Consider the following 14,440-nt stretch of genomic DNA (forward strand, 5'->3'; position numbering starts at 1 on the left):
TAAAAAAGAAAAAAATAATTTTAAATGGATATAATAAAAGTAATTGTAAGATGTGTGATTATAAGTGAAACGAGATCTGCGGATAAAGATTAAATACAGAGTGGCGTGGCGTTTTATCCTCTCTAACTACCCCTATGGGCAAATGGCGTGATTAATGGACTGGCGACAAAAAATGCCGATTTCGTGGAATAATTAGAATGTAAATTATTAGAAGGCACTGTAAAATTTAGACATTTTTAACAGCACATTCAATACATACAAAAAAATATATTTATGGAGTTGATTATTTGGGATAGTCGCTGAATTGTGAAAAGTATATATGTATGTATATGCACCGTATGTAATGTATGTGTATAGATGACACAGTGTGTGCATTTGGTATTTTTGTTTATTGTTAATTAACCTCCATAGGTTAATTAATTAATTTGAATTTTTGTATTAACTATTATTTTTTTGATTTAGTATTTTTTGACACGTTTATTATTTACATTTTTTACCTAATTTATAAAAGCTTAATTGGTATTTTAATGTTTAAAAATCTATGATTTAAATATAAATATGAATTCTGAATAAAATAAAAATAAAAAATAAGGTAAAGGTGACTTCACAAGGAAAAATTAAACCGGATATTAAAATAAACCTAAATTTTAAAAACTACAGAGCGTCAAATTACCATGAAATTAAATCGAGTAAAAAAAAATGTAAACTCGTCATTAGACTTTCCTTATTAAAAAAAAAAGAATCGCGGCAGTATACCATCATTTATATCTCAAGAGCTTATTCTATAATAAAATTTATTATCTTATCATTCGCCGAGTTTTTCATTGAAGCGATGATTAAACGACAGGTTTGTTTGACAATAGAGCATTTCGTCGCTCAGTGTATTCGCGTATTGTACAAGAGCGTGATATTTCGGAGAAGCAAAACACTCGATACTATTAATGTATTAAGATTGGAAGAAATCTGGAGTAGATTGACGTATGTAGCATGTAGCCTGTAGTATGTACGTACTTTAGCCATAGTATTTCTAGTCAGTGACTTAAACGGACGCGGACGCATCGAGTGGTGTTTGTTGTGTTGTGTTTTCCCGTTCATCATTTAACTTGTTGTAAATTAGTGTGTAATTATTATATTGACCCCAAATGGTGAGTACATACTTGATTGATAATAAGTTTACATCATGGCGTCTCGCAAGTGTATTCTTGATCGATTTTTCTAGCGCTTTTGTATGTGTCTAGTCGAGAGCCTGGCGTCGCGACGTCGACGCGCAGTTAAGTTAAAAATACTTTCAATGTCTATTTAACGCGCGTTATCCTTTTTTTACCCTACTTTCAATATCAATTCTACTGCAAACATCTAATGGTGCTAAAGGCACTCTATTGAAACCTCAAATAATAAATGTATCGGTTAAAACTTATAATATAAAATACCCAAAACATTCATGTTTGTTGGCGTTGGTTCACTGTAATTTAATATAGAAATAAAAAACAAATAATACTAAAATACACAAATTTTTAATAACAAGAGACCGGTTTTTAATTTTTTAATTTATTTTTTATTTTTGCACCACAACAGGCCAGGAGGCCCAATTACAGTGGTGAATTACATCACAGGACACCCAGGCTTAAAAATTAACATTTTAATTTTAGTGTTCTCACCGGGAATCGAACCCGGAACCTTCCGTGCGTGAGTCAAGCGTCTTGACCACTACATCATCATCATCATTAGTATTCCCTTTCCACATCTAATGGTGCATATTTTTAATGCTTGATATTTTTTTGTTACATGAAGGTAAGATGATCAGTCTTACGCTTCAGTACCAGCCCAGGGACTATGAAATATTCTGGTGTGAAAACACCCTTTCAAATAAATATTTCATTTCAACCATGTCGGGAATCGAACCCGAGACCTCTCGCATGGTAGGCAAACGCGCTGACCACTACGCCACGGAGTTTTTTGAAATAGAAGAGCTGAAACCTTTATCATGCGGGTGAGATTCATCCGGCTGAACCAATTCACCTACTAGGCAACGCCTGAAAACAATTTTCCAATTTTTTATACTTCTTCTTTACAAAAGTCAACAGATGGAAGAGTTGAGAAAATGTGGATGTTTAAACATAGGCAGAATGGTAAATGTTACACAGTGTGTAAAGTGGCCACTTAAACCAGCCAATGACAGGTCATAAGCCCCGTAAAATTCCTAGACTCACATATTCCCCTCTCGAAAATGTTTTCCCTCTCAGTTGCAACAAATTTAAATATGACTATGGACTGTGGAGGTTATTGATGTATGTAAACGTCAATGTTCATTATCATCGTGTATCGTTAGCATATTTATGTGTTAATTTAATCAAACATATTTTTTTAAAACATTGACCTCCTAATTGATAAGTTAACAACACATTGGATCTGCTTCCATAAATTAAAACATATTTTAATACAATAACAAACACCGATGCAGAATAAATAGACACGTTATTCCTATACTAGCTACATCTAAGATAGGTATATTTAGTACTGCGTAGCTCTCAAAAAAAAAATGAGATAGGAAATCACGATACATAAGCAAGCGTTCAATCGAGAAAAGTTTATGTCTGTGTCAATCGTTACCATAGATACGACCCGCTGTCAGTTATTATTTATCTATACGGCACTGTAAAAAATGTAGTTATAAATAGTATGAATGTATTATTGTTTAATGATCTTTCTTTATAAATCATATGTTTTTTTTTTCTCATGTACTCGTATTCAAAATTATATAAACTCTTATAAATAAATAACTACAACAGTGCAAGTCACGCTCCAAGCACAAGAGTTAGTATTTTTTTTGTAGAGTTACAGTGATAACATTTACTAGATGTGTAAAAGTAGATATGTATAGAATATGAAACATGTACCTTTTATGAAATTTATTAAAAAAATAAAAAAGTAAATAAATTCTACATTAAAATGAATTGCATTTACGAACGGAAAACATCTTTGTTCTGTTTTACACACATGCAGTCCAATCATAGCATTTTTTCATCACTCACGATAGCATATTTCAGCATAGCTTTACAGAAAGTCCGTTGGATACTTGAGAAAAATCGTACGAAAGCAAATTTAAAAAAAAAAATATTTGCGTTCATTCATCAAAATATTACAATTTTTGAGCCCATATTTAGTTTGAATTTTGATTAAAAAAATCATTCATAAATGTGTTTTCCCATTTAATATTTTTTTAATGCCTTATATAAAATTAAATTTTGTGCTTCGCCCTTTTTCTAAATGGGAGTCTGACTTTTAAATGCTAGAAAGCACAACTTAATTACGCAAGCAATGTAAAAACATAAACGAATTATTTATGTTGATACTGTAAATGACGATACTACGAATAAATAAATTATTGCCATAATTGTTTATTTTTTAAATTGATTTATTTATTTAATCAAAATTACACTCGTTTACATATTCATGAAATTATTAAGGCATTTTAGGCTGTGCCCGTGTTAAGCTAAAATAGTTAACCATAAAATATACATAGTAAAATTAATTAAATTATAAATAATACAATTTCAAAGAAGATAACATAAAAAAAGAATCAAGATATAAATATTAAAATAAAAATTAAGCTACATACATAATCAAATATACAAAATAATAGTATCATTTAAGTCAATAAAAAAATAATACGAAAATATAATTGAAATGATAATTAACAAATTACAACCGGGATAGAGAATACCGTAAATAAGGGAATATGGAAGTCTAGGCATTTACAGGGCTTGTGACCTGTCATTGGCTGGTTTAAGTGGCCACTTTACACACTGTGTAACATTCACTATTTTGCCTATGTTTGAACACCCATATTTCTTTAATTCTTCCATTTGTTGATTTTAGAGAAGTTAAAGAGCTGAAACCTTTATTGTTTTGAAGAGATTAATCTGACTGAATTATTTCACATACTAGGCAACGCCTGAAAACATTTTTTTAAATATTTTTTTATGATAATTATTGAGATATGGTTTCTTTAAACTCACTATACATTTTTGTTTTTAAAAATATTTATAAAAAAGAATTTTACAATTTTGACGAATTGTATATAAAAAATGTTTTCTTACACGCGGTAAAAATTAGAGCATTGAATTGTTAGAAATTAGAGTATTAAATAATATGTCAAATCACATCGAGTACTAAATGGTATAATACAAAAATAAATCATGAAAAAACATTTACATATCAAGATATATGATATACAAATAAAAGTATAGAAGGAAAGCAGATTAGTAAATTTTAACTAGTCTTAAACTTACATTAATTAAATTAAAAATTAACAACCTCGTCCCTATCGATGTGTAATATCATTTACATTTATTTTTTAAATGCATTAAACAGAACATAAAAACGCAAAAGTTCGGATACAATGCTAGTGGGTTATTCGTTTAAAAATTATAAATTATTTGATCAACTTCAATTGGTTTTTATCATTAATTTCCTGCTCCCGACCGCGCTTGCTTGAAGATAACAAATTATTTAATAACGCATGTAATATTTTTTATTGTTTAGTATCGCATTAACTGTTATTTCATTGATTAGTTTATCTACTTTAATATGTACTTTATAGATTATAATGCTGGCTCTTATACTACGCATTCAATAAACAGTTGATTTTTGCATTTTTTTATGCAAATAGAATAATTCTGAAAATCCAGTAAACTTCACTAAATTAGGTGCATTTTTACTTTAATAAACTGTTAGATTGTCGTCAATCTATGGGAATCGTTTTTGACATCAATGATTATTATTCTGTTATTTCTAGGTTAAATAATAGGGGAATAATTATTATAAATTATATTTATTTGAGTATATAAATATAACAAACAGAATACTATTAATTTTTTTATTTGAAAATTTATTTATAAACCCTTACGGATTATAACATTCATTTTACATAAAATAATATATACTAACTAACTAACTAACCATCACGCCATTTCCCCAGAGGGGTAGGCAGAGAGGATAGAACGCCACACCACTCTGTCCTGGCACACTTCCTTTGCTTCCTTCACATTCATACATCTTCTCATGCACGCACGTCGATTATTCCGACTTTTCACATGACCACTTTCAAGAATTTGTTGTACTTGATCATGCCATGTCTTTCTCGGCCTTCCTCGACTTCTACAACCAGACACATTCGCATCATAAATCTTTTTAGCCGTTCTTTCATCATTCATTCGCTCCACATGACCGAACCATCGCAAAAGACCTTTCTTAATTTTGTCGATAATGCTTAACTCAGCCTTGCATTCTGCTCTAATTTCGACATTAGGGCACCTATCATACATTGTTTTTCCGCACATTCGCCTGAGGGATCGCATTTCAACAGCATTCAGTCTACTTTCGTCCCTTTTTTTCCAACTCCATGCTTCGCTTCCATACATTAGGGTTGGTATTAGGGTAGAATATACTATATTAACAAATATATTTTATTAAAAAATGTAGCTACATATGACGTCTACACACATATTTGAACTGTGGGCGTAGGGCAGGCATAGAACTTTTGATAAATTTTAACTACCCAATGAAATAAAAACTAATATATCACTAAATAAATTCAAAGTAAATTTAATGAAATTTTTTAAACTAATATATAGTGTATAACTGTAGTATTATTTTCTGTTTTTCTCTTTATTTCGTACAATTTTTTTTCTCTCATGTATATTAGAAATGGTTAACATAATTTCAAATTACTAAATAATTATAAGAGTGTAAGTCACTATCCAAGCTCAAGAGCTGATCTCTTTTTTGGAAAGTAACGGTTATAAGATTAACTAAATATATAAAATTAGATTTTAATATAAAACATGGATCATTTAATGCAACTTTATTTATTAATAAAAATAAATAATCACTTTGACTGCAACAAGCTGTATGATTTTTTAGTAAAACGACAACCAGAGTGTAACCACCGTGTCGCGTCGTCGGCGTCATAAGAGGATGCGCGGTCTGACTTTTTTTATACCAACGTATTACCGTATTTTCTCCCTGGATTATGCCACAAGAGCGATGATTTTTTACACACTTTATATATCCACCACTGGCATGTCCCAATTTTTAAATATATACAATATTTATATACATAGTTTTTTTATAGTTGCTAAGACCATCCAAGAACCTTATAAACGCCCGGCTTAATCTGCCGTCTTAGAGCAAAACGTGCCGACACAGAAAAAATATTTCTGACATTATTTATTTTTTTTTAAATCGGTTCAGTTTTGGGGTAGGGAAAACAGGAATGCGAGACCTCGATTTTGTTGATCTTAGTTAGGTATAATCAGTTCGACTGCAATTGTCTTTTTCGCACAGTATTCGGGAAGGCATCTGCGAGAGAGTGACAGAAAACTATATTGAAATACCTATTCATCAAACCGCTCTAAGCCGCATATCCTTTTAACAAGATGCGCAAGCGTCGAGATTGGTGGTCCCACCGGATTGCGCACGAATTTTTATTGAAATATCTTAATGATAAATATGTACAACATTTTTCATCGCATCTTCATACGACGGCGACGCCGACGCCGACGCGAGAATAATAATAAAATTAGTACAAAGGGCACTGTATTTTTAAACCAAATGCAGCGTTTTTCGATCATTTTTGACATGAAGGTAAGGTGATCAGTCCCACGCTTCAGGTGCCAGTCCGGGAACAATGAAATATTGTAGTTAAAAAAAAATATATATATGGGTATTATTGGCCTTGTTATAATTACGTCATATCCGAAACCCGTACGGCTTTTGCTCAGAGACATCTCTATCGCACCGAAAGTGTTCAATATTTTGGAAGAGCAAATTAAGCTCTCAAAGAAAAAAACTATTTTCAAGAAAGGAGTTAAGAACTGGATTTTCCTTAGCGGGAGGGATTTGAGTAGGAAACGTCTTGATGATTTTTCGAATACCTAGGTATATATGCCCTCCTTTTTTTCGCTCTTTTTTTAAATTAAAATTACTCAAAATTTTTAATTCATATAAAATAATCCCCTTCGTAACATTAATGGAAGCTACAAAAGATTTGACCTTAAATGTAGAATTTGAGTTCGAGTGAGTTAGACTTGAACTTTCAACTTAACTTTTAAATCTAAATAGTAATTCCTTGGTTTCTAAGTAACTTTAAAAACTACGTTAGACTCTATGCTTTCGTAATAATACAAAAAAGTACTTAATTGGCTAATATTCGCTGAAATCAGCTTTCGAAGAAACTGAGGTGGAAAATTACTTAGTTATTCTCACCTTGTGTTTTACTGCTACTCGTGTCGCCTATTTAACATTTATTTATGTTATTATTTAAGTATCTTTAAAGGCTGATTTCAGCGAATAATAGTTTTTTTGTGTTATTACAAAAGCTTAGAGTCTACAGTTTTTAAAATTACTCAAAAACTAAGAAATTGCTTTTTTAGATTTCAAGTTGAAAGTTCAAGTCTGACTGGCTCGAACTTAAATTCTGCATTTTAGGTCAAAAATTTTGTAACTTTCATTAATGTAACGAAGCTGATTATTTTTTTGCGCGCAAGTGCAATAAAAAAAATGAGTTTCAAAAAAAAAATCCTGAAAAAACCTTCCAGAAACCGATCAGGTGAAAATTTTTCAAAAACCCATTAAAAAAATTATAACTCGAAAACTACGCAAAATCGCGTAACATGCATGGGGGTGATTCGGATACCCCTCAATATGAGGCACCTACATTTTACAAAGGAGCGTCACTTCTCCGGCCACCCCGTTTATTATTTTCTCAAATTATTATTATGTTTCTGATCCTATATAATTTTTGCAGTTCGTATGCCTTTGTTAACTAATTATTCGTCCCAACTCAACACAGGACTTTTGGTCCCATGGAGTTAGGACTTATGTCAATGTGCAATCAACAAGTAAATACATGACAAACGGACAAGGTTTATATTTGCCTCGTTTTACAATGTGGTATCTCTAACACGCGATTCCTTCTTTGACTTGATCTATTCGAATTACTTGTAAATAAATTTTGGATTGATCGTAAAACAGTTGTACAATCTATGATAGATCACGCGTGGATTTTGTTTCCTGGCTATCCTTAATCCTTATCTGAGAAGCGGCCGGAAAGGAAGGGATTTCGGCTGTGGACCTTCATAAGAACTTCTCCGCATTTGCTTGATGAAGAAGAAACTACAAAAAACTTCGTTATAAATAATACAAGTGAATTTAATTGACATAACTGTTTTCTTATTTAACATATTTATTTAAGACGTATATCTATTGTATTATTTCGTGTAAAAAATGTCCTCAGCCCGAAAAGACTCAAAGGTTCATAATGTACCGAGTAAACGTACTGAATACTGATGAATTTTAAGTATGCGTTCCGCCAAGACGGAATATATTCAATTATTGACATCACCTTATTACTATATTGCTTTTAGCGAAATATTCATTGTTTGTCCAAAGATGGTAGCAGAATAATAATTGAATGTAGGTCTTTAAATTTCGGCGCAATATTATATATGTATATTTATATATATATTATTAGTCGTTCTGTATAACTCGTAAATCAAAATTGTATTTTCAAGTTGCCGTTTTCAATATTTGTTTTCCACTATCAGTAGCTCATTTTACGAATAATAATAATAATAATTAGTCATTAATAATTATCGCTAGTGAAGTTAATTTTTCGCAAACATAATTTAACGCCGCTCGATTCAGTATTAAAGTCAATTAATCAAAAATTAACTGTCATCCATATATTATTTATTCGCCCGGTTAATAATTCAATTCCCCCAAAAAAATAACCCGAAAAATTGGAATGTTACATAGTAAAAATCAATATAAAAAGTTTATCTCCCCTAACCACTGGAGAACTAACCGCATACAAAATAGGAATTGCGAGAAGAAACTCAAAGTTGTACATGCCATAAAAACCAAAGTTGCTTTTAGAAGATTTGATAAATTGACTCCATATTTATTTATGAGGAAGTTCAGTGGTTTTTTCTATTTTATTTGTTAATAGACTATTAAACTAAGCAATTTTTTTTTTTTAATTTTTATATATCGTGTTATCAGCACTACGATTTTTTTAAAGTTTTGTATTTCTAAAAATAAATCCGCGTGTGAAGTCTTCTCTAATGAAGACAGATTAAAAGATCGCTCTATTTCAACACAGGAATAATTACCCCCTATTTTTCCGGTTATTGCTTTGCTTAAGCTCGGGTTTCCTAGGACAGCGGTGCCCGTATTTTAACGGCCGTAGTGAACATTAATGCGATTGACAGCCGTCATAACGGTGACTAGAGAGTGGTTTCCTATAAAAATGGTGTTGATAACACCGTTAAAAAATAAAACCACTCTCTAGTCACCACTACGACGGCTGTCCACCGCATCACCGTTCACTACGGCCGTTAAGATACGGGCACTGCTGTCTTAGGAAACCCTAGCTTTACGCATACAAAGCTATTTTTCCCAGTATGTTTATTTTGTACAATAATTATTTTTCACGGGTCTGGATCCGTTTCTTCATGAATTTTTTTCATTTTTATAACTAAGGTCTTCAGAAAGTCAATGTATCTTTCCGCAGTGGCTTAATTTTTTACTACTTCCTCTAGGTTTTCAAAAATTTGGCCGTATTGTGCGCACATTTGTTTGCAGTTTTACCTCTCGTCGTCAAACATAGGACAATTGTGTAATATATGGAGGACGTCCATCGCAAGGGCAGTAATCATTATCTCTTTTTTTGAATCTATGAAGATATTTTCGGAAAGTATTATGACCTGGAAGCATTTGTGTTAGCTCGCAAGTCCGCCCAGCAGTATCCAATATCTCGGCATCCTCATTTAAAGTTTTGAAAAACAATTTCGTTATTTTGCCTGTATTTTAACTTGATAAATATCTATTGTTTCAAGTATTATATGATTTTTCTTGTATTTTTTTTGAATGTATGGCATGGGAATATTTTTATTTTTTATTTTATTTTATTTTATTCAGAAAACATACAGTCATACATAATAAGTATTAAAAACAACATTTTTTAACATAAAAAGACGAATTAAGTTTTCATAAATTATGCAAAAGATGTGACAAAAAAAATAAATAAATAAGAATTTCATGTGAGAAAAGAATAATTGTTAACATTTGCGTTTTCCATGGAGGTAATAAATTAAAAATAAATAAAAATACAGAATGTACACTTCGAGCCATCCACGCACACACATGAACGCACATATAAAACATACACAAACATATACATTACATGTGGCACATATACATAGCATAAACCACTCAAGAAGCACATTCAGCAACTATCCCAAATAATCGACTACATAAAGAAATTTTCTGTACAAATGCAACGTGCAGTTAAAAATGTCTACGTCAATACTGAGTCCATTATAATTTCTACAGGTACGTCTAATGAATGATTTCGAGGTATAATTGTTTTTACAAGTTGGTACATAAAAAAGGGAATTTAATCTGGTATAGCAAAGAGGACAACGGAAACCAATATTTTGTAAAAGATACAGCGAGTCAACTATATTATTTAGAATTTTGAAAAGAAAAATTAAATCACATGTAAGGCGCCTTTTTTGTAGTAATTCTATATTAAAATTGATCAAAGATGCGCCGTAATCATTTTCAATGTTGCCAAATATGGTCATAGGTAAGGAGAGTTCTCATTTTTAAAGCTTTTTATGGTAATTCATCCGCTCGCTGAATTTCCATGTTACCATCGTATGCTTTAATTCATATCATTATTACATAATTACCCTATTACAATCCCAATGTTACCTAATGTTTAATTAATGTTTTTTATTTTTAGAAAAAATACTCTTGGTACATTAAAGTGTTGGTGGTGTTGCTTATTTCTGTCGAGGTATGCAGTGCCGCACGTATCTTGGCAGTGTTCGCCACTCGAACCGCGAGTCACTATGCCATGTACGGGCCCGTTATGGACGGCCTAGCTCAGAGGGGACATGAGGTTACTCTGGCCAGTCATTTCCCCGAGGTATGTTACTTGTTATACTGACAACCAAACAATGTCCATTTTCTCGTACAAAACTATCATCGGGAGATGGAAATTCATTACGATATAATACAAAATAAAAGTCAAAAGTGAAGGTATTTGAAAGGGGAAGCGAGGTTATCGAGTGCACAATGAATGGAAACAAGGAATGTATTGAGCAAGTAGAAGAATGGTGTATCTGGGAACCATGTTTTCAAAAGATGGAAGAATAGAAAAATATATCGAAAGGAGAGTAAATACGAGCTACAAAATGAATGGCGCACACTAAGTACAGTAGTTGCTAATAAAAATATAATATGGGGGAAGCCAATGACAGGTCGTAAGGCCTCTAAATGCCTAGAATTATTTCCTTCTCTAAAATGTTCTCTATATCTGTTGCATAATAATATATTGATAGTAATCGCCCAACATCGGTCAGGGCAGATTATGTAACTAAGGATTGCTAAAAACATAAAATGTAAATTACAAATTAAAAATAAACCTATCAAAAAAAAAGTTGCCATACATATTGAATAAATAATCAATATAAAAGAACTCTTATGAATGTATTTTACAATCAATCAATTTAAAAAAATATATTTGAAAAAAATGATATCACTTGCAGATGTATATTAACCTCAGAGTAATAAGGCGACACAGCTGTAGAGCCACCCATACGGAATGAACCGTAGGTAGGTAGGTCGAGAATCGCAAGTGCAAACCAAAACCGTCCGTTACTCGTTTGTTGTTAAATGCTTTTGTTCTATGTGATAGAGTAAAATGCTGTTACTTCAGCTGTGGCGCCTTATTACTTGTGAGTATATTTCAGTATAACATTTTTTTTTTTACAAAAATGGAAAATGCTGTAAGGGAAAGTCAAAATTGTTCAGATAAGTGAAACATTTTTTATTGTATATAAACTTGGGATTGGACACCAAAAATCGGTATTTATATAATGACAAAAATAAGAAATATGATTTTTATAATCTATACCTCTCCTCAACTATATGCATTTTGTCCCTTACAGCATTTGAAATATCCGCCAACTATATGTATAGCTAATCTGATCAATTGTGTAATTGATTTCAGAAAACTATATCGGAAAATATTACAAACATAAGTTTTTCGGATATCTTAGAAATACCGTTTATGAGTATAGAAGATCTACATTCGCTATCTTACGTAGATAATATTTACGATTTAATTGACTTGAATATGTACACTTGCGAGGGAATGTGGAAACATCCCAAGATAAAAGAGATTTTGAACACAAATAAGACTTATGATATATTCATCACTGAGCTATTTGGCACGGATTGCTTCCTGCCCATTGGATATAAACTAGGAATCCCTACTATTGGAATGATTTCAAGCGTGCCTTTACCCTGGGTTACAAGCATGGTAGCTAACCCGGACAATCCTTCCTACATTCCGCTGTACTTTAGCCCGCTCACGGATAACATGAACTTTTTACAAAGGCTGGCGAATTCAGTAATCACATTTTATTCTATGCTGATATACGAAGCGTATTCCAACAAACCTAGTCAGGAACTGGCCGAGAAAGCACTGGGACCTCTTCCACCTATAAGAGATATGGCCAACAACATAAGTCTCATATTGGCTAACAGCCATTTTAGCATCAATCATGTGAGATCAATGGTTCCACAGCTCGTAGAAGTTGGAGGATTACACATACCAAGAACTATCCCTCCATTGCCAAGAGTAAGTACTTCTAAAACCTAAAGTAGACTTAAATCTTTCTTCCTGCTTCTCGACACTATTTTGCTTGAAATGTGTAGAATCTTATAAATATTTGTTTTTGTATTTGATAATTTTTCTGTTTATTATTTGTTTTTGACACAGTCTGGAAGATTGAGCTCTAAAAAGTGTTTATTGTAAATGTAAAGAGTCATTAACATTCCCAATTTTTTGTATACTAAAAAATATCCATATTCCTAAAGTAAAAGTTGGTTAAATTTAGTACTCATCAATACTTCCATTTTATAATTGTCGATTCTCATTTCATAATAGTGAGTTATTTAAAACTCACTGAAAATGTCCCCCAAAATCAATATACTTTGGATTATAAGAATTAAAAAAGTTATATTGATGTCAAAATTATTATTACCTTGATTACATTAAAAATACAAATTAACATAAATCAATGGGATAATAATTAATTTGTGTTTTTCTACAATAGGATTTAAAGGAGTTCATGGATGATTCTGAACATGGCGTAGTATTGTTCAGTCTCGGTACGTATGTGCCGACCGATTCTATGCCAAAAGAGAAGCTCCACGCCATCATCAATGTTCTCGGGAGCCTCAAACAAAGAGTCCTGTGGAAGATAAATGACACTGGGCTACCTCCCCTACCTCCGAACATAAAGACCAGCAATTGGCTACCGCAACTTGCCATTCTCTGTAAGAATTTTTTTGTTTTATATTTGTTGGTTACCATAATAACAGAAACTCTCCTAAAAAAGGGACCGTGGTAAAAATAAATTTATTTAGGTTAAACTTGTGATTGTTGATCACGCAAGACATTAAACATTTATTTTATAAGATGGTTTTAGACTAGAATATTTCATAGTCCCTGGAATTGTACCTGAAGCGTAAGACTAATCATCTCACATTTATGTTGCAAAAATAATAATATGTAAAACACACGAAGGAAAAATTTTTGCTCCATTAAATATGTAAACCCAAATACACATCATTTTTGTAGATAAAATAAATTGACACTATACTCCAAAATGAATTATATTCAAAGAAACTAAATACAGTGAGACCTCTATATTTGTCAGTAATTTGTTCCTGGGGGTCTAACGAATATAGAAACAATTTTTCCCAAAAGAAACAAGCAAAATTCAACTAATCTGTTTCCAACTCCTAAAAACGGAACAAATTTTTACTATACATAGTGGTACAAGTGGAAGAGCAACAAGATTTGATATCAATTAAAATAAAACAGCCAATAGTAAATCCAATTTTGATCACGGGGTCCGTTTTGCCAATGATTCAGTAGCGATGGATTTAACAAGGAACTTGTTCAGTGTTATCTGTACACCTTTCTCAAGTACATAAATCACATAATCGTTTCATATTTTTGACTATCTAACTTTGGCCCAAATATCTAATTATCTAGGTCTGAAATATCTAATTAGATAGCATTTCTCCAATGTCAGCGTTAGGTATGGATGCTTAACTTGACTCTTCCTCACCAGACGAATTCACCATTGTTTCAGTAGGAGTGACAACGAATACGCAAAATACTATCGAATATGGGGGAACGAAATCTCTTTGTGAAGGGAAAATGTAAGTCTAAGCATTTACAAGGCTCGTGACCTGCCATTGGCTAGTTTAAGTGATCACTTTACACACTAACGTTCACTATTCTGTTTTTTTTTCTGTTTGTTTATGTGGAAATAAATAGCTAAAACCT

General features: G+C 31.8%; 1 protein-coding gene across 4 annotated transcripts in view; it reads left to right on the top strand.

The window, feature by feature from the left end:
• LOC148276776 (UDP-glycosyltransferase UGT5-like) overlaps positions 1-14,440 on the top strand; it is a 29,369-nt gene that overhangs the window by 11,719 nt on the left and 3,210 nt on the right. For 2 of the 4 annotated variants that reach the window (XM_088233772.1, XM_088233773.1), the window contains 3 exons: positions 10,814-10,999; positions 12,086-12,718; positions 13,197-13,419. In XM_088233772.1, the coding sequence (XP_088089898.1) occupies positions 10,928-10,999; positions 12,086-12,718; positions 13,197-13,419 (928 nt within the window). In that variant the 5' untranslated portion in view covers positions 10,814-10,927. Of the gene's footprint in view, positions 1-1,018; positions 1,146-10,813; positions 11,000-11,621; positions 11,811-12,085; positions 12,719-13,196; positions 13,420-14,440 lie in introns of those variants that run through there. The other 2 variants (XM_088233771.1, XM_088233774.1) reach the window with 2 other exon arrangements.

The sequence above is a fragment of the Micrasema longulum genome, unplaced genomic scaffold, assembly GCF_059751315.1.
Source record: "Micrasema longulum isolate JH-2025_06_02 unplaced genomic scaffold, ASM5975131v1 h1tg001149l, whole genome shotgun sequence".
NCBI lineage: Eukaryota > Metazoa > Arthropoda > Insecta > Trichoptera > Brachycentridae > Micrasema > Micrasema longulum.